At 33.8% G+C, this 22,007-nt stretch overlaps 2 protein-coding genes across 5 annotated transcripts in view; one reads left to right on the forward strand and one right to left on the reverse strand.

Annotated features, from left to right (window-relative positions):
* Positions 1–5,837, forward strand: part of LOC111405204 (zinc finger BED domain-containing protein DAYSLEEPER-like) — a 12,840-nt gene extending 7,003 nt beyond the window's left edge. Inside the window, exons 1-3 of one of the 4 annotated variants that reach the window (XM_023033990.1) lie at positions 1,832–2,031; positions 2,271–2,316; positions 3,652–5,837. In XM_023033990.1, coding sequence (XP_022889758.1) covers position 2,031; positions 2,271–2,316; positions 3,652–5,695 — 2,091 coding nt within the window. In that variant the 5' untranslated portion in view covers positions 1,832–2,030 and the 3' untranslated portion in view covers positions 5,696–5,837. Of the gene's footprint in view, positions 1–1,831; positions 2,032–2,270; positions 2,412–3,651 lie in introns of those variants that run through there. The other 3 variants (XM_023033991.1, XM_023033992.1, XM_023033993.1) reach the window with 3 other exon arrangements.
* A 631-nt stretch (positions 5,838–6,468) lies between these two features.
* LOC111405205 lies at positions 6,469–7,787 on the reverse strand. Its single transcript, XM_023033994.1, has one exon. It carries the CDS (start codon positions 7,708–7,710, stop codon positions 6,736–6,738), a length of 975 nt encoding a protein of 324 aa, XP_022889762.1. The 5' UTR covers positions 7,711–7,787; the 3' UTR covers positions 6,469–6,735.
* Between the last annotated feature and the right edge of the window lie 14,220 nt (positions 7,788–22,007).

The following is a 22,007-nucleotide window of genomic DNA, read 5'->3' on the forward strand; positions in this document are numbered from 1 at the left end:
GGCTGTTTCAGACTATTTCCGACTGTTTGTTAAGTTATACCAGTTTGGCGTAGGAGAATACCGTTCTAAAAACGAAATTAAGCATGCGTAATTTAAACGTAAGTTATACATCCGTTTAATTTTTTTTTTTTTGATAGGTTCTGTTAAAAAAAATCTATGTCGACATAAAATTTCTCTTTTTAACGTATACTAATTTACTTAAAACGAAATTAAACATGATTAAATGTACTTACCGATTTGAAGTAATTGATGTGAAAAAAATTTTCAGCTTCAACATTCCAAAGTTCTTCTAGATTTTGAGGTTCAAGCAGATGAAAAGATGAGAGTTTTTTTTGTGTTGGAAGCTCGTTTTGAAGTTTTTATAAGTGGGGAAATGTTTGATTTTCAATTATTAAGTAAAAGGGTAGTTAAGTCCTTTCAACAATATATGGTTTTGTAATTGTACAAAACATTTAAGGGTATCTTTGTCTTTTACCATATAAGAGGCCAATGTCATAATATTCATTATTTTGGAAGTCAAACTGAAATTTTGCTCCTTTGACCGGGTCAAAATTAAAAGTACCCCCAAAGTACAGAGGGGCTACATGTTGCGCCACTATATTATAATGAACCAAGCTGCTCTACCAGACTCATCCCTTACAGACCATTTACAAACCTCACACAAAACAAAGGAGGGTGGGCATTTATGGGTATTATTTTACCAAGATTGGTCCCACCTCATGTGAGCACCGTAGAGAGCCTGTGAGGCTCAAAGCTTGTCGGACAAGCATTGTTCAATTCTAATTGCTAATATAGAAAAATCAAAATGATATACTATAGAAAATGTAGCAGGACTATAATGCCGTAAGCCCATAAGTAATGCAAAATAGGCTAGTCGATTACTTGTGCGAGGGAGACATCAAGATCAAATATAAGAGGGTAGACATTGAAAACAATAATTCGATATTCCAGTTCAACTGAAGATCTAGCAACATATCACTACGAAGATTGAATTATGACCAAGAAATACAACACAAGCATGAGCAAAGCCATGATCATCATTATTGGCATGCCACAAACACACACACACACACAAAAGTAAATAAATAAATAAAAATAAAAATAAAAAAAACTTTTTCGCAAAGAAAAATATCAAGAGCAATAGTATCTTTAAGATTGTCTTATAGTGGTCAGGTTGATAAGAACTAATCTACTTGTATAAAGTTTGTTTACAAACTAAGTGTTGACAAAATCTAGACCATTAATTTTCATTAATTTCAAAAACTATTTTTGAAATAATTGACTTCGATGTCGTCAAGACATAGTTTATAAATCAAGTTTGTCAACCTATTTTGTACGAATAGCATGATTCAATTGTTAATAGTATTTAAGTTTTTGTGTAGTCAATGCTTGGAACGAAAGTACTCATCTGCGTCATACCATACCACGCCCTTCCCGTAATTTAAATGGAAGAAAGCAGAATGAATAGTATTCTGTTCGAAACAAGAAGTATCTTGGCTACGATGTCACGCCCTTCTCATTATATACAGCACATTATTCACAAATGAAGAGGTTATAAAATTTATCAAATTTCAAAGAAATAAAACAGAAAATGGACAAAATCCTCACCTAACTTGGTAGACTCCCCCCATTAACCTAAATGCAGTATAAGCAATTATTTATCCATATTATGAATGAGAACTGTTTCAACCCCTATTTCNAATAAAAAAAAATAAAAAAAAAAAAAAAAAAAAAAAGCAATAAGGAAACTCTTTTGGACGGTTCAGATTTAAAGAAATCTAAGGCGGTAGGCTAAATCTACGGTGGCAGAGAATGGGTAAGGGTCCATCCATAAATAGGCCGCCTTTGAAAGCTCAAAACCTCAGGAAGCAGCACTAGAGTCCATTAGGGTTTAGAGTTTCGTTCTTTCTAAGCCCAGCTTCTTCTCTTCTCTCCCTCCATTAATTTTTCTTCAAAATAAACCGTAAATTGATTAACGTTAAACCCTAAACCTTTGTTTTGCGTCGTAAAGATTTTCAGTTCGCCATTGAAGTAAGTTTTCAATTCATCGATGGGAGCTTCTTTTTTTTATTTTTATTTTAACGTTATTATTCTTGTGTTCACCTGATTTAGCCGCAAGTTATTACTGTTCTACTGCTTGAAACATGTTATAAAGTTGTAATTTTTATTGATTACTCTGGTTTTTGGTATATAAATTTTTCTGCGTGAAGGAAAAATTATGGGTTTCTTGTTTATTTAAGAAACTTTATTTTGTTGTTTTGACAATATAGTGATGCGGTCTTCTGTGTTGGAATCGTTGAGCCTTGTAAGAAATTTGTAAGTCCTATCCTACTTCCACATTAGGCCTAGGCTTGCGTTTGTTTGTACACAGGGCTGCTTCCAATTGCGAGTTGCGACTGAAGGCTATGATGGTAAAGTTGCCTAATTGATTAATTGAGAAATAAGTCTTCATGATTACTCGTGATTAGATGAGTGCTTGTAACTATCATCACACATGTACACCACGAGGGTTATCTCTGAAGAGTGTCTACTATGATATAACCAATACGTAGCTCACCCTTGGATCTGACTCGAATGTCATCGATGTGCTTAAAGTCTAGCCTTAACAAAACTGAGAAGGGTTGCTTTGAGGTGAATGTTGGGTCTGCGATGTTACCCAATTGAGAGTATGGGACTCGATGGATGTTGATTTTGACAAAAGAGGGTGGTTATGACGAGACTAACTGAGTCTCACATTATTAAGCTAAGGCTCTGCTTTGAGTTATACCTGTTTTTGTTTCAAAATTTCTTCATTTTTAAAAACTTTTGCTTAAGACCAATGAGTTCTACCCTTTTTTGGTCAAAATTTCTTTATTTTTAACAACTTGTGCTTAAGACTGATGATGGAACACTGTCTTAATTGGCATAATTCGATTACCGTTTGTTCTTAGATTTACCATTATTTGAAAGATACAATATTGTGCAATCGTTGATATGTCCTGGCTACTCTTGCAATATGGAAACTATCACTTGGAATCAGAATTTTTGAAAAATCAATTCAAAACTAAATTTTTTTTTTTAAAATTTTTTATATGGAAACTATCACTTGGAATCAGAATTTTTGAAAAATGTTCGGACATAAACTGCTAACATACTTGTGCCATCCTTTGTTCTTAGATTTACCATTATTTGAAAGATACAATATTGTGCAATCGTTGATATGTCCTGGCTACTCTTGCAATATGGAAACTATCACTTGGAATCAGAATTTTTGAAAAATCAATTCAAAACTAAATTTTTTTTTTTTAAATTTTTTATATGGAAACTATCACTTGGAATCAGAATTTTTGAAAAATGTTCGGACATAAACTGCTAACATACTTGTGCCATCTTGCTGCTTTTTCTAGCTTTGTTCTATTTTTTTATTCATTCATCTAAATTTCCTTTTTTGTCTGGCTGGTGGTCTATTTTAGCTTTATAATTAAGTGCTCAAATAAGGAAGAATGTTTAATTTTTTACATTATCCCCACCTCCCTTTACATGCACACATGATAATGATTTTCGCTGCTATTCTTGAAAGTAACTTTTGATATATCATAGAGTTGAAGGCTATTTGACTATCTAAATTGTGCATATCTGATCATGGTCATTCTGTTTCCTTACTGTTTGCAGAATTTATACGATGGATGTCCCTACTAATCACATCGAGAACTCCAATTCAGATCTGCAGCCTAATAAACGCCGGAGAAAAAAGTCCATTGTCTGGGACCACTTCACCATTGAAACTATTAATGCTGACTGTATCAGGGCTCTCTGTAAGCAATGCAAGAAATCATTTGCTTATATATCTGGCTCAAAATTATCTGGCACCAGTCACTTGAAACGGCATATTTCCTTGGGGATCTGCCCCGTGAGTCGGTGTAATGAAGAGAAAAATCAGCTCCATATATTCACTCCAGATGCCAAATCTGATGTTTCTGAGAATGGTACAGTCCGAACAAGAAAGCGTTACCGGGCTAACCCTGGACCTGCTAGTATCTCTTTTGATCAGGACCTATGCTGTCATGAAATTGCAAAAATGATTATCCAGCATGAATATCCTCTTCGCATGGTTGAAGATTCTGGCTTTATTGATTTTGCAAGGTGTCTTCATCCCCATTTTAATGCAATGAGTACCAATACTGTCCAAGAATACATTATGGGCATTTATTTCAGAGAGAAGCAAAAGCTTCTGAACCTTGTTACTGGAATTGCAGGACGAGTTAGTCTTACTCTGGATTTGTGGACTTCAGATCAAAGGGTGTCTTACGGACTCCTAACGGGACACTTCATTGGTTGCGACTGGAAACTGCATAGGCGGATCTTCAATGTTGCAATGTTACCATATCCTGATTCAGAAACCAGCTTTATTCACGCCATCGCATCTTCTCTAAATGACTGGGGTTCGGAGAGCAAGCTGTTTACTCTCACTCTTGATCAATTCCATACAAATGAAAATGCAAAGAGGAATCTTAGAGGTCTCCTATCAATCAAGAACTCCCGTATTCTCACTGGCCAGCTATTAATTAACAGTTGTTATACTTGTACTCTGACGAGGCTTGCACAGGATGCAGTAGGGTTTATTCAGGAAACTGTTCAGAAGGTCCGTGACAGTGTCAAGTATGTGAAAATTTCTGAAGTTCGTGAAGAAAGATTCATCAAACTGAAACAACAGCTTCAAGTGCCCAGTACAAAGAACTTAATTGTTGATGACCTTACCAAATGGAATACTACATATCACATGTTGATGGCTGCTTCTGAACTAAAGGAAGTATTTTCATGCCTGGATACTTCTGATCCAGATTATAAGAGCACTCCAACAATGGACGAGTGGAGACAAGTGGAAACTCTTTGCACTTACTTAAAGATTTTCTACGAGGCAGCCAACATTCTAACATCCCCTTTGTATCCGACTACCAATACATTCTTCCACGAACTGTGGAAAATTCAGCTAGAACTGATGCATGCTGTTACGAGCCCAGATCTCTTTGTCAGCAACCTTACCAGACCATTGCATGAGAAATTCACTAGATATTGGGAGGACTGTAACCTAGTCTTGGCAGTTGCTGTAGTTATGGACCCAAGGTTCAAAATGAAGCTCGTGGAGTTCAGCTTTTCCAGAATCTATGGTGAGGATGCAGACAATTGGATCAAGATCGTTGATGAAGACGTGCACGAACTTTATCTTGAGTACGTTGTGCAATGCCTTCCTCCACCGACTTTTATAGGAGGAAATGAGGCTGTTGCAAAAACAGAGATCCCTCAAGAAGAAGGTGGTTTTCCTAATGGTGATATTGAGTTTTCGGATTATGACATCTACATTTCGGATATAATGAATGGCCAACAGATGAAATCAGAATTAGATCAGTATCTAGAAGAATCTCTTTTACCTCGCGTCCAAGATTTTGACGTTCTAGGTTGGTGGAGAGTAAATAGATCGAAATACCCAACTTTGTCAAAAATGGCTTGTGATGTATTATCAATTCCAGTGTCCACCGTACCTCCTTATTCTGTGTTCGATACAAGAACGAGAAAGATGAATAGCTACCGAAGTTCATTAAGACCAACGGTACTTGAGGCTCTTATCTGTGCAAAGGATTGGTTGCAGTATGAACATTCAGAAATGTCATTTGGAATTACAGAAGTTCCTAGTACAGTTGTTAAAACAGATTTCTGAGAGAACAAATATTATTTTTTCTTGTAGATGATATCGTTCTGATTATTTTTTTGGGTAATTATATTGTTTACTCATTATATTTTTGTCTAAGAAGATAATTGATTTTTAGAGTACAAATGAAAGATGATAGTCTATTTTTCTTCATCGGTTTAATTTTGTAAAACAAGAATCGAAGAATTCTTTATCTATTAACTTAATTGTTATCTCGCCGTATCAATTGCTAAGCAAAGGAGGTAGCTGTTTTGGATTTTTCAAGATTTAAGAACAAATATAATGACATGTCAAAGTATGGATTTATATGCAAGTATTATCATTTAGTTTATGATCAGTAAGAAGAATGCAACGTATTAAACATTTCTCACAATTGGTACAATACTCTCTGATCTAATCCGCATACATAAGAATCGAAGAATTCTTTATCTATTAACTTAATTGTCATCTCGCCGTATCAATTGCTAAGCAAAGGAGGTAGCTGTTTTGGATTTTTCAAGATTTAAGAACAAATATAATGACATGTCAAAGTATGGATTTATATGCAAGTATTATCACTTAGTTTATGATCAGTAAGAAGAATGCAACGTATTAAACATTTCTCACAATTGGTACAATACTCTCTGATCTAATCCGCATACAAAGAAGACAACAGCTGAACATCAAGGGAAATTAATCTCTCACTACCTTAAGTCATTAATTTTGTTATCAGATAACATGTTTTAAATTAATCAGTTGACCAGAGACATATATGCTCACAAATGAAGCATTAAAACATAATATTTAACTAATTCACTGATTTCACTCCATGAAACATTTCTTTGCAATTTACTATATGATCAAAACACATTAGAACAATTACTCATGACTGAAATAAACACGATTCTATTCAGCACTATACGAGTTAACAATCAATACATTGGCTGATGAAAGACACATAATTGAAATAGCTATCCAAGAAGAGGTGAAAAACTATTTGAGACATCATCACCTACAAACGATAAATGCAAAACTACAGAAACAGATTGATTAGGATTACCAAGAGGCCTTCAATTAGACCCGGGGTCGAGCACAGGAAGCCGGCAATGCAGACTGATCGATTTATCGGTTTGCCTAGTACCCGGAATAAAGAACTGAAAAATCACAGTCAAGCAAGAAACCTGTGGCGCAATTCCATAAAAAGCACAATCTGGCCTTGCCAAACTGCATTGTAAACTCTTGAAAAAGTGCTTGACACTCACTTGGACTGTCATTGCATCCCCTCTCTGCACAGCTCTCTCAGTCCTACTCTGAGCACTCAAGTTCCCATCCTCAGGCCGCTCATCCGCATGCTCACCAATCACCATCAGCTTCCTAAAGTCGGCCCCAAGCCTGACCAAAGTAGTTGACATCTGCAAATGCAAATCACCGTACTTACTTATCGAAACCCCCATCACATCTCCCACATGCTTCATCCTATCAACAAAATTCTGTAACGAATTCAGCTCTGGAACTTTAACTAATGTCTTGGGCATTTCCTGAGCACCATCCAGCGCCATCTGTAGCTCCTGAACATCAGCCCTCGATAAGGGTTTCGATATGGGCACATCCTGTATGACAGCAGATTTACTACCTTTAGTTTCAAACGTCAAAAACGGCATTGGCTGGTTCGAATGCGGTGGCAATTTCTTGACTAACTTTATCTGTAAACGACCAAAATTAAAATCCGGCGGATTGTGGGCCTCGCCGGATTCTGCGTAAATGGTGAGGATGCTGCGTAGTGCTCTGTGGAGGAGTGTAAGGTCAATGGAAAAGGCAATTTGATCGTCGTTTTGGCTAGAAATTCGGTAATCTTCGAAAAGGGCTTCTTTCTTGAACTGGGCTATGGATTGAATTCCATGGCCATTGAGGAGATTGTGGAGGAAGATGGCGTGGTCACGGGTCAAATAGAGATGGGAAACTTTGCCCATTTTGTCTAATGCTGGGAGGGTTCTCTTCTCCAGGAGATTTATGCCATTTTCTGTGAGAAATGCTTTGAATTTCATTTTGATGGACGAATTTTTGCGGATTGTGAAAGAAGAGTAAGGGTTCCGGAATTGGGAAAATTGGAGGGAAGTGATATTATTAGCGAAGTCGCAAAACCAAATTAGTTTTGGAGAATTACAGAATTGGTCCCTAACCTATTGTTCAAGTAGCATGGTAGACATTAATGTTTGATATTGAGGAAGTTTCTCCAATTGTTTCACTATAATTGCATCTCTAGACATGTCTTGTATAGCATTGAAGAACTTTTAAGGGAATAAGACACTACTACTATGATATAAAAACCACATTTCACAACCCTCTCCCTAAATACTTTCATAAATCAGGTGGTAATTCAAATTAATAAATATATACTTATAAGATAATAGACATTAAGCATTTGTTTCTTTTCCATTATTTTCTCATTAAAATGAAAAATATGATCGTTATCCATCACATCAAATCACCAAATTTGAATTTCTATCTCTTGTGTGGAACTCGTAACGACTATATTTTTCATCATTATTCTTTTAAAAATGAGTTACAAACGGGCCTAAATTAAAATTAAACATATGATGTGAAAGTACATCATACAAGTTAGATATTCTACCATATTTATTTAAAGGATCTCTCTCTCTCTCTCTCTCACACACACACAAAATCAAACAATTTTTCTCTATCTACCTACCTGACTCCAAAATCATTGCAAATTCTCCATTAATCCTTGATTTCGAGCCACGATCAACGAATAAAGTTACAATCCCAAAGACTCACTTGTTATGTTCATTCTTTGGACAAATAGAAGCTATAATTTTCCCAGCCATTGATTTCCTTATTCAGTGAACAAGAATCAAATCAAAACATATAAACATTCTTACAGTAAATTGTGGCTTGTTTTCTCCAGCTCTTTCACTTTTCTGCCATGGTTGTGAATAAATACAAACTTAGGAGTAATATAAAGAGCTTCAATCTTTTTGGCATAGGGTGTGGTGTTGGTTTGATATCAATTGATTTGGCTTTGGATCTTCTTCAAGTTCATCCAAATTCAAAAGCACTTGTTGTCGCACTGAAATTATGAATCCCACTTATTATCAAGGTTACAAAAGAGTCTTGCTTCTTCCAAATTGTCTATTTTACATGGGCAATGCTGTTGTTCTTTTTTTGAACAAAATGGGTGACAGAAAATCACTCTTAATTATCATCAAGTTCGATTTCACTTTGATTATTTATGATCAGATCAATCTTAACTGTAATGTATGTGACCAAGTCAATGTAATTTAGTCACATACAATCACAAATGATTGCAGTTAACACGGATTTGATCACAACCAATCCCAATCAACATAGACTTGGTTAAAAATGGCCATCACAAAGTAATTCACACATACCATGGACCAACACCACTGCACATAAAGTTACATTCTGTTACAATTAGCAGTAAAATGGTCACAACCGATCATAATCAATACATATTTGGTCATAGAGAATCACCACAAATAAATTCGGATACATCGCAAACCAACAACACAACACAACACAACTCATATAGTCACAGTTGATCATGTCATCAGGTCTATCCCAACAACTACGATCTGCTTTAAGATTGCCCATCTGTCAAAAATTAAAATGTCGAAACAATACGATTTATTTTTTAGTTTCACTTTACTCAAATAGGCCCCCAAGAACTCCACCTCACAATATCATTGCTTATAGTGTCACGATTCCTCTTACAACCGTCAACCCGGCCCCCTAATTTCTATTCCTAGAGTCAAATTGTTAAGACTAGATTGAAACGATTCTCTACTATTTCGAAAATTTCATCACAAAATGGCTTGGTTTGTGCTGAGGAGGATAATTGGGGGGTGCAAAGAGTGGGATTTGAAGTTGAGGAAGGAGGTCAAGGCGACTACGACCAAGAGAGAAACAGTAGTATCGTTGGGAATGTTGAGGGAGAAATTAGAGAGAAATTGGTGAGAAAGCAGTGCAAGAAATTGGCGAGAAATGGTGAAAGAGATGTAGTGATAAAAATGATTTTCATATTAATAATGTTGTATTAAGTATGTTAATAAATTTGTATTCTGACATGATTTGTGAAAGTAAAATTAAGGAAAAAAAATCATATTTCAGATGTATTGCTTAAACCAATTCAAAATTTAGGTAGATAGTTTAAAAATTAAAAATTCAGATATATATATATATATAATTAAAAATATTTATTAACTAATGGTCACAGATACATAAATAAATGTCATAATTAATTTATTGGCCCCATATTATCAAATTAATTAGTCACAAATTAAATATTATAGATCACAATTCATTTGTCGGTCACAAATTTTCAAATTAATTGATCACAAATTATTTTGCAGTCACATATTATCAAATTTTTAGGTCACAACAAAGTAATTGGCCACAGATGACAAAATAATTGGTCATGTATCACCATCACCATTGTCGACCACCACCACCATCGCCAATACCTCCAATCACCACCGCAACCTCATGCCCACGTCCAGTACCACTACCACCACCCAAATCTACTGCACAACCACTACAAAAAACAAAGTCATTGTTGAAAATCGCCACCACCATCACCACACCACAACAACACCACTTGCTCACACACCACTACAAATAGATCACACCAACTTGTCAAACCTAACACTACCACTTGTTACCTACCTAGATCGACTACACCACCATCATCATCGTCGATCGCCACCTCAATCAAAACCACCACCACTACAATCACACCCTGACATCACCATTGTGAAAAACCACATCAGCCCCAAACCATCGCTGAAAATCACCACAAGCAGCCTCCACGACCATGACCACACCTCGACATCGCCACCGTTGAAAATCACAGTAGCCCCAAACCACCACATAATAAAAATCGTACCACAGAAAGTAGTGACTAAGGTTTTGACTCCACGATGCTCACATTTGCGACAAGCAACCTCCACCATACCACGTCGCCACCGCTGAAAACCACAATAGCCCCCAAACCGCTACTACCATCATACCCCGACGCTATCACCATTGAAAACCACAGCAGCTTCAAACTACTACTACCACCACCACACCCGGACGCCGCCACACCCACTATTGTGGCGATAGCTTTGGAAAGACAAGGAATTGTCACCGAAGAGGGAATGAGGCATCACCATTGGGTAGTGGTGATTGGCAGGGACACAACAAAGTTAAAGAGAGGCGAGAATTGAGAGAAAGAAGATAGATGAAATTGATTAGGGTTTGGAAGTTAAATTTGGATATTTAATTATTATATCATATCTGATTTTTGTATAATGAAACTTGATCCCTGGTTTTTGAATTTTAATCTTTAAATCCCTGCTATTATGTAATTTTTGCTATAATTTATATGTAGGGTTTTGAATAATTTTCCCAAATTTTTTATGAGGGAAGAATACATAAATCAGGCATTTACTATACCTCATTTCATTTTTAAGAAACAAACTTTAAAAGTTCAAAACTCAAGTGGTAATTATAAATATTTTATGTAAAATAAATTATAATAAATATACATCCTAAAATAACGCTTTCACAGTTACCATTCTAAATATGACTATCCAAAACAAGAAATCGTAAATACCGAGCAAAAATAGAAGAGCTGCAGAGATCTCTTCAGATCAAATAGTCTCTATTATCATCGCCAAAATCTGATTGTTTGAAAATCATAAAATTATTGAAATCATAAATTGAAAGATATCAGAAGATCAAATAAAGATAGAATCTATAAAGAACTCATCGAGGTAAATAACTTCGATTCTCACAATTGAAATCAGGTTGATTGAAACTCGTCAAACGATTAATGTCATAAATTGAAAGTTGTCGGCACTGTGTAAGAAAATATCAAACAAAAAGAGAATCTATAGAAAACTTAACTGGAGCAAACAACTTTGATTCTCATCGCCAAAATTTGGTTATTAGAAGTTGCGGCATCGTGTAACAGAATTTTTGAAGGCAACGGTAACAACTAAGGTCATAGAAATCAATGGCCTATAATCAGTTCCCATGAATTCGACCTACGCACTATGCATTATAACTTGTGACCTGTTACATGTGATCTGTGACCTATAAACGGTTAAATGTGATATTGATCCAATGGCATGTGATCATTCCTCTTGAATTTGTGACCTGTGGACCTTGATCTATAACATATACAACATGAACTGTGATATGTTATTAGTGCACAAAGACATGTAATATATGATATATGACAAATTAATTTTAATCTGTTTACATTAATCTGTGACCTATACAAATGATCTATGGATTGTGGCCTATGCCTATGGATCGTGACATGCAAACATGATTTGTGACTTGTGGACATTTATCTGTGACCTATTCACAAAGACTTGTGATCTAGTAGTTATGACCTGTGACCTATCAACTGTTACTTGTAATATTGATCCAAAGACCCGTGACAAGTTCTCTAGGATAAGTGACATGTGAGCTATGCACTATGACACGTGGACGATTACATGTGATCTGTGACCATAAATTGCATCACCATTGTCGATGTCACCTAAATCATTGGCGATGCTTCATATGCACAACCCATCTCTACCACAACCACCGCTATCACCACTTGCAACACAATAGTGCCATTGTTGCCTCCTACACCACATTCTGTACTAAAACCCATAGCCGCCGCCACATCCACATCTAATCCAAAATTAACACCATTTCCATCTCCACCTCTACAATCGCCAGCACCACCAACATTCTGTCATCAAATAAATCACAAACTACAGTTGCTCAAAAATAGATCTACACATTTATTCTTTATAGGTTGAAAATGGCGTCATATAATGGTGACCTGATACAGCCACATTTCAACCTAAACGCCGTTGTTATGACATGGAGATATAATAAACAGCTTGGAACTGTGGAAATCTTCAGTGAAATATGAAACAAAATGGACTCAACGAGCACTTTCTTCAACGGTTTATTGAAGGTAATTGGAGATTTCTCCACTAGGGTTTCAAGATTCGCTATATATTAACAAAAACCCAAAAATTTCATTGTATTAATTTATAGTTATGTGCATATTTAATATGTGTATGTATATGTATATGTGATTCATTTTTGCAAAAATAGCTTGATAGATAGTAAGAACAGGATTCTCTCTCTCTCTCTCTCTACATTTTTTTGATTCTTCTTTCTCTGTGAACGGGTAAAGTTATGTTTGTATTGGTGCTACTATGATGAGAGAGAGTCTATGAGTGCATAGAGATAGAAAATAGTTAGTGAATGATTATTAATAAATATTAAATGAATAACTATCACTTGATTTATGAATAATTAAACTTAAAATCTGATTAATGAAATGCAATTTTAAAATAACTGTTTTTCACTATAATTTATATGTAGGGTTTTGGATAATTTTCCCAATTTTTTTATAAAGTGATGATATGATCCAAATTTTTGAAGGCCTAGTTCATTTGGAATTATATGAGGCCCAACCCAGTCCTCGACGGACCTATTAGTTGGGCCATTTTTTTGTGGTTCCACGCTGTTAATGCCTAGTTATTATTTAATAATACGATCTGACATGATTGTAAAAGACTAGTTAGAAATGTACGCATTATGAGAACTATTGCCAACTATGCATTGCTAACTCGCGTCCCATGTACGCTACCTCATGTAACCTTATGTAAATGACAATTTGAAAAATCTTATTTCGACGTATACTACGAATTCTATCAAACTCAATGCAAAGCTTGACATAGGTAGAAAACAAGAAGATATTGCCATTTCATTTCTAACTTGAACAAGGTGATAGATCAATTTCTGTACATTAGTATTCTTTTTGCAAAGTTAAATTATTTGTCAATAAAATATAAGATTAGACAGCAAAAACCATGCAAGCCTCCTAACCACGTTATCGACCCTTGTCTTATTAAATCTATCAAATTAGCATTTAATTAATTAAATATTTCTGCTGCTTTGTCAAATCAGATACCGATAATATATAGGGGGAAATGCAAGGTTTTGTGGGTCCTTAGGCCAAAAATCTAATCAAATCATCACATGTAACGAGATCATTTCATAGATATGTTGTCTGATTTATTTCAACCACAAAGGGTCGTATCATCAATTCTTGTTTGATTTTGAAAATCTAAATAAAGCATTAATGATAAATCGAGTTATCGTGCCTTTTTTTTTTTTTTTTTTTCGAAAAATTTTTTTTTTTTTTTTTATCGAAGAATTTTATTATTTATCTTTAACATGGATTAGCTCCTAATTGATATATAAAGAAGTTGAGTTGTTATTTTGATAGAATTCGTCGTTTGATTGACTCCGTGCTAAGTTTTTAACTTTCGAATGTGTATATTCTTGTGGTTGTATAATTGAAAATAAATAAAATAATTAGTGAATTATAGATTTCATTTTTCCTCTTCTTAGCTTTCGAATAAGTGTTAAAATGAAATTTTAACCCCATGTGAAGTTAGTCTTTAATGTTTATATTTTTATTGTTAAATTATCTCTTGACACAGTGTTCTCATAATCACAATACCTTTGTCATCTGAATTGTATTAATTCATTTAGTCAAAATAATAACAATCGGTATAACAACTTAGACAAAACCTACACAAAAATTGAGTTTAATTTTATGTACCTTAAATTACATAATTTTTGTTGACTTGTAAATTGCACACTAAACTGTAGTTATCTCTTGTTCAGGATACTGTACATTATTATCTTGTATTATATGCCTCCTGGGTATAGTCCAGTGGTACAAAGGACATGAGTGAAGTTATCTCACGTCTTGCTGGCAGCCGCAGTATGGGGGTTCGATTCCTAAGACATGAAATTAAATTTCTTATAGGAGCAAGGTACAGACAGCTCTTGTTTCCTGACCAGTTGGTGCACATTCCGCGATTTACATTCTTTACAGAGCTCTAGAAACGAGACGATGGGATGCTTAAAGTTGAGGTTCAACCTTTTTTTTTTTTTTTTTTTATCTTGTATTATATACCAAACGTCCCATTACATGTTATCTTTTTGTACAAATTTTCAATTTTTGAACATTTGTACTCCTACGCGTGCCTTCTTTCTACCAATGACCTGTGTAGGCCCAGGTTAGGATTGGCCTAGAAACCTAGGCTAGTTCTAGACTCGAGGGCCAATCATTAAGGATTTAGCAACAAAATGGATAAAGAGCGGATAAAATCAAAAGTTGGTCACTTTCTACTCCTTTTTAGACTAAAAAATGTACCTTTAAAATCACGAGTAACATTTATTGTACTTACATGTTACTCCAATCGTATAATGAAAAAATGTGTCTCGAATCAAATGGTAAATTTTAAATATTTAAAAAGTGATGGTCGATCATTATACTAAACACGCGATTGTACATTTATGTACCAATTTGAAAATGGCAATTTAAAGTTTAAAATAGAGTTGGTAACAGAGATGTATGCTAAATCTAGAGAAGGTTGGGCATGTGGAATATAAATGGAGGGGCCTCTCAACAAGTTAATAATCAGGTGATCATGCTTGACGCTACACAACGCATGCACATAAACAGTGATCCTCTGCATTTTGTCTTTGCGGGTCCATGGATACTGGATAGGATCATATGAGGATACAATGCAATTAAGCCTTTTCAAAGATAGAGATTTAAGCGCATGTTTGGCAAAGCTTATGAGTGTGCTCTAATTTCATGTATACATTTCGTGGACCAAACACTTTTTTACCTACTTTAATATAATTTATCTTCTTCCTCCTTGTTAAGTTTCGTTTTTGTTCTCCATTGTCATAATTTTCCAACACTTTATAATTTATATTCCTTGAGAGTCATGACTTATAAGTAATTAAGAAGCTCAGTCGCCCCTCGAGCATAGTCCAGTGGTGCAAAGGACAGGAGTGAGGTTATCTCACGCCTTATTGACAGCCACAGCGTGGAGGTTCGATTCCTGAGACATGAAATTGGACTCCTTATAGGTGCAGTGTACAGGCAGTTCTTGTTCCCTGACTTGTTGAGGCACATCCCGCGATTTACCTCTCTTACAAAAGCTCTAGGAACGAGACGGTGGGAACTCTCAATGGTGGGGTTCAACCTTTTTTTAATTAAGAAGCTCAGTCAGATGAGCATTATTTTTTCTTCTTGAAATTCAACTATTTTGTCAACGCATACTTGTGTAAAATACATTTTTGATCTGCCTATTTTGAAATCCTGTGTGACATGACTGTTGGTGTTGTGACAAATAAACAAATGATATGTATCGGGAGAGAAGAAATATTAGTTAATAAAGTTGAGAGTTTATGAGTATAGGCGACAATATATGACGATTGCAAATAAATATATTGCTTAAAACGAGTAAATTATAGGGTCATATTTTATGGTAACACGTTTGGTATGTTTTGTTGTATCTAATTAAAATTGAAATATTAGTTAATAGAGTTAAGAGTTTATGAGTATATAATTTGTGGATCAACACTTTTTACCTACTTTATAACAAGCGTTTCTTGAGACTCGCGACTTATAAATAATTAAAAAGTTTAATTAGACAAGCACTAATTTTCTTCTCGAAACTCATTGATTTACTAGAAAAACGAAAAATTGATTCATTTGGTCAACTCATGGTTATCTAAATCAATTTTTTGATTTGACTATTTTGAAATCCTGAAAAGACTAGTGTTGTTGTGATAAATAACTAGTGATAACAAATAACATGCACTGACTATTGAGAGAAAATCAAGCACTATTTAATAAATTTGGAACTTGCTGGCTGTACTTTCACAGGGCTTGCACAGACCACGCACAATACATGAGGGGGGGGGGGGAATTTTTTTTTTTTAATAATCACCCATCCCTCACTGAGGGGCCCTGTACAGGCCTTGTGAAACAGGGCAAGGCCTGTACAATAGGCAAAATCCAAATTAAAAGTTTATGAATATAGATGACAATATGTGACAATTGAAAATAAATGCATTGTTCCAAACACGTGTAATTATAGGGTCATATTTTATGGTAACATATTTGGTATATTGTACTGAAATGTATCTAATTAAAATCGAAAAAAATGACAATGTTATTGCTACAAAAAAGAAAAAGAAAAATTGATATTTAGCCTCTTGTTGGATTATTTCATGGGATTCACAAATTTTTAACTATATTTAATCAACTTTTATCAGTCTACTAAAAATCTGATTTATGGTGTATTTGAACCACATTTTTTTTAAAGAATGTATTTTGGATCGATAGATTAATAGAGGGTGTGTGGTTAAAAAGAAGATGTTTTATTTTTATTTTTTGTGTAATATTATTTTAATGAAAAATATGGGGTTGAAAAGAATGGAGAAATGTATTTTAGAAAAAAAGAGTAATTCTATTTGTAATCGCTCACTGCTATAATCGTCCAATATGTCATATATATATGCATTAATGTAATAATTTTTTGTTGTCTCATACATCAATTACTAACCGTCACATGTATATCACGTAAAACAACTGTAATAGTGAACGAATGCAAATAGATTATTCATTTTAAATTGAAATTAACATGAATGGAAATAGATTTTTGAATTAATAGATATTTGAATTGCATGGATCAAGGGAAGGGATAAGAATGTGAACCGTGCTTAGCTAAAATATAAATATAAATATAAATCTACTTAAATGGATAGAGATTCTTAATTACATTTAGCCCGTGTTTTGATTAAAATTTAATTAAAAATTGAAGTCATAGAAACGTTATTTTTAAAAAAAAAAAAAATACGAAGAAAACACTTTTAATATAGTAAAACAAATAAAAATTAATTCTTTTGCTCTTTAATTATTTTCACATTTCAGCATTCAAATAAGTTGCAAGGGTGTAATTTATCGTAGTTGAATGTAAGTTAATCAAAGTGAATCCATAAAGTTATAGGGAATAAATTTCTATATTCCAATTAAATAATTAATAATTGAAAGAGAATCAATAAACTGTTCTTCACGTGTGAATAATAAGTAAAGTTTCATTGAGTGTGAATAAGTAAAGTCTCGTTGCTCACACGTTCATGATGAAAATGAATAATATTTAATTGATATTATTATTTTACATCATATGGAAACAACTTTTTTTTTGGGGGCGTTTTTTTTTTTTTTTTTTTTAACGAGGTGTCCCAGCTTGCGCCAGACTATATCCTCGTCCCTGAATCTCAGGCCCCTCAGCTGTTCAGGGAGGTAAATCGCAAAATGTGCCTTTATTGGTTCCCAAGTTCCCTAATGAGGGCGATCTTTCGTTTTATGTGGCAATGGAGCACCATTTATTGTCCAATGAACATAATTGCTTCAATTGCATTAGATAATAGCGATCTTGATGCCACTTAAACAGAAGTGTTATGTATACAGAATTTTTTTATCAAAATTTTTACAGAATACACATAGCAACATCCAGTTAAACAATAGCAATAAAATAAAATAAAAAATAGATCAACCAGATGTTAGCATCTGGTGCAATTCTATCACTTCTGCTTATGTACAAGCAGAAAAATTGTTCATGAAAATACAATGAGATTTCGATATATCATGATCCACATAAAAAAAATATAATTTAAAAAAATAAATAGTTTTCCTCGTCCTCTTCGATCAGTTATTAGATCTATTGAAATACTCAAAAAAAACCTGGATCTTTATTGTTAAAAACTATAGACTCATATAATATATGTCATTAAAAACAATTTATTTTCTAAATTAAAAAATAAAATAAAAAACTGTGATATTTTACTCTATCAATAGGCTGGTTGAGGTGTCCAAAATAGGACACGTGATGATCGATTTGAACTAGCTTGTCCACTAATGAAATCGACTCTGACTAGTGCTGTTCAAGGATTGGTCGTGCCAAATTTCGGTCTGGATTGACTTGCTATTCAATCCTAAACCTTCAACCTAGATCGATGTGCTTGCTCGTTCTTAAACTCTCTCTCAACTTGAGTTGCTCACTGTTGAAGACGAGGCAGCCCATGCTGGGTTCAATCTTTTATTTGGGCAGGCCTGCCGAGTAGCAGCCGAATTATACATAAATTTTCTTTTTCTTTTTTCTTCGTGAGCGTGAAAATACTTCATAATAGCAGATGAGATGATATTAAATGGGGCGGTGAAGTTGGTCCACACCCATGCTTGTTCCTTTTACATGCATGGTCTCGGCCACCGCGCACCATTAATTGCTTCTCCATTCCACACGCAAAACAAACTCAAGACATCTCATTTATCACGTATAATGTTCATGTACAAACCCTTCCGTACACTCCTTTTTTTTTTTTTTTTTTTTTTTAAATTCTTGTGGTAAACTTACACTGTTGGTCCTCGTCTGATTGCCCCAGCAGTGATTTGGTCCCTATTTACATAAGAGAAAATTGATCAACCTTTTAACAGACCAAAATTAGGACTGGATATGATTTGATTCGATTATAATCGAATTAAACTAGAATTTTCGAATATTTAGTAAGTGGAATTGTCGGGTTCAAATTTAATTATGATTCGATTTAGTTTCATTTGATTTGTATAATAAGGAAATCTTTTAGTATTTACAATAATACTACATTAATCTAATTAATAACATATTTAATCTCAACTCTTACAAAACCAATTTAAAATCATACAAATAAGGAGTTGTTTCATAAGATCCATTCACCAATGCATACAAGAAAATAGTAAGTTGAAAAGAGATAAAGCTGTTCAATTTCATTTCCTCCAGAAACAACAAAATGATCGAGATTTGAGAAAAACTTACTTCAGTTTTTTCTTTGAATTTGAATTACAAATTCGAGCATGTACTGAAAATAGGAAAATGATATTTTAGGTTTTGGCTCAATTAATTAGTTGATAAATGAAACAAAAAAAAATGACATTTTTGTGCTCAAATACTTATTTGGCAATTTTATTTAAAAAAATTAAAATAATATGAGTTATTTTATATATATATATATATATAAATATATAAATTTTTTTTTTTTTTTTTTTTAAATTCATCAATTTTTCGATTCCGATACCCATTCAACTATTATAAGTTAAGAAGAACCGAATAGAAATGCTCGGTTTGAGAGTTTTGTCCAATCCTAATTGTAGTTGTAAAATTAGTTTTCATTTACTGAAATTGTCCAAATTTCTAATTAACTTAGTTCGGTACCTTCAAATTTAAAGTAAAACATGTTTTTATTACAATTATTTAGAGTGTGTTGGGTAGGGATTAAAATTAGATTTTTAGTAGATTTTGATGGCGATTTTTAAAATGTATGGTCGAAAAATTGTATGAATCATGAAATATGTGATTAATATTAATTATTTGACTTTAACTCAAAAATTAAAATCTGAGCCAAATAGGGGTTTAATAATTTAACGGCTAATGTGATAGTTTTAGAAGGTGGACTTGTTTTTAGAACAATAGATGGGGAATCAAATGTGCAAGTTTCCCAATTTTCTTTCGAGAGATCATGAGGCTCCACGTTTAAAAAGTTAAGCAAAAATCTGACACAGATCGTGACCATTCATTTTCAGTGGGCCCGAAATTGCTATCTTTTGAAAGAGGTATTATCCAATGAGATATCGCCACCTTGGTGCACTAGGTTAAAAATGGGTACCACTCCAATATCCCGGATCTACTGCCACTTCATTGTCTGCCAATCAGGGCCGTGTTGTGGTGAATTACATTAATGCCCTCGCTGGTCTTCCGTCATGGACCACTCATGGGTTTGGTGCTACGTTGATCACGTAATATGATGGGCCATCAAAATCTTGCCCAGCTGATTGAATTGCAGCATGATGTTTAGTTTTGTTTGTTTCCATTAATATTTTTTGATTCGGTGAAAGTATTTTAAAAAATAACAAAATTATTCATTTGAAAACACTCGTACCTACTTCATAGAAAATAAAGTTCGATTAATTTATCTGTTTATCAAAGAAATTAAGATAGTTGGATGTATCAATTGGTTGTTGCATTATCTTGTTGTATTAAATTAGCCGTGATTGACGAGTCATATATGAGTATGAGTCCTTGTTTGAATATATATACAAAAATGATCTCCGAAGTACCGGTGACATTACACACCATTTAATTGGGAAATCATTAAATACATGAGATCTACCACTAACATATTGAACAATTAAATGGTGTGCTATGTCACTAATACTTAACATAAGCTAAGTATTAGTGTTTAGGAGATCATTTTCGTATATATATATATATATATATATATATATAATTTTTTAATTAAATTATAAAAAAGAAAAAATTATCGAGTTTACATGTGATAATCTTCCGTTGTCAAATGAAAAACCTTGTGTAATTTCTTTGTGGCTGGCTATACACTTAGCAATAAGCAACTTATGCCAAAAAAGGTCTCAATCAAGGCATCGGCCTTCTCGTGCTACGACTCTAAATTTGAATGGTGTGTTCTTCCACTATTCACACAAGTTTTAGTTCGAGCAAGTGCTGTTTTTTGATAAATTCAAAAAAAAAAAAAAATTGAAAAAATGAAAACAAACTCGTTGTTGAGTCCAGCTTGCATAATAATGTTTAAGCTAGCATTTATTGAGATGAACCGTTGATAAATCGTTCCATAATGTCGAATTCTACACCTGTATTGGAGAATTGGTAAGGGTACTCCCAAATATGATGCAAAATGAGTTTGAAGTAAATATTTTTTTATTAGTAAAAATGTAGTTACTAATTTTGATTATAAAGTAAGAAATATTTTCAAAATGTATAACTTTTTAAAATAAAAATAATATATATGTGTGAAAATGATCTTCTAAGCAATGGTGCTTAGTTTAATCAAGTGTGCTATCAAATTTTATTTTTCAAGGACTAAAATATGCAAGGAAAAACTTTTAATTGAAATTAAGGATCTTCCCATGGTTGGAAACAATGATTTGAACAACAACAAACGTCTTTGATATTTGAACGAATTGTCACAATTTTCAGATCCTAGACGTGGATGGCTTGTTATGATCGAATCCATTGTTTCTAGATTTTTAAATACCTAATCATTTGTTACAAATAAATATAACTGGAGATTACAAAATTCCAAATATTTGAATATCATAGTGCAAAAATCAGATAGGAAAGTTTTTTATTCAATATTCAGGCATTGATTTAATTATTAATAATAAAATATATCAACCTATCCTAATTCAATTTCAAACTCATCCCAATACCATTTTCAAAAACCCTACTCTCTGTCTTCACTCCCTCCTCTCCCGTAACCCCGTCTCCATGTCTCAATCGCTAACAATCTGGCTTTCTCCGACGAGACACACGCTGGAAGTGTGTATGTGGTTGGCGGCACTGCAACGTCGCGAGGACTC

This window comes from Olea europaea, chromosome 12 (assembly GCF_002742605.1).
Source record: "Olea europaea var. sylvestris chromosome 12, O_europaea_v1, whole genome shotgun sequence".
Lineage (NCBI taxonomy): Eukaryota > Viridiplantae > Streptophyta > Magnoliopsida > Lamiales > Oleaceae > Olea > Olea europaea.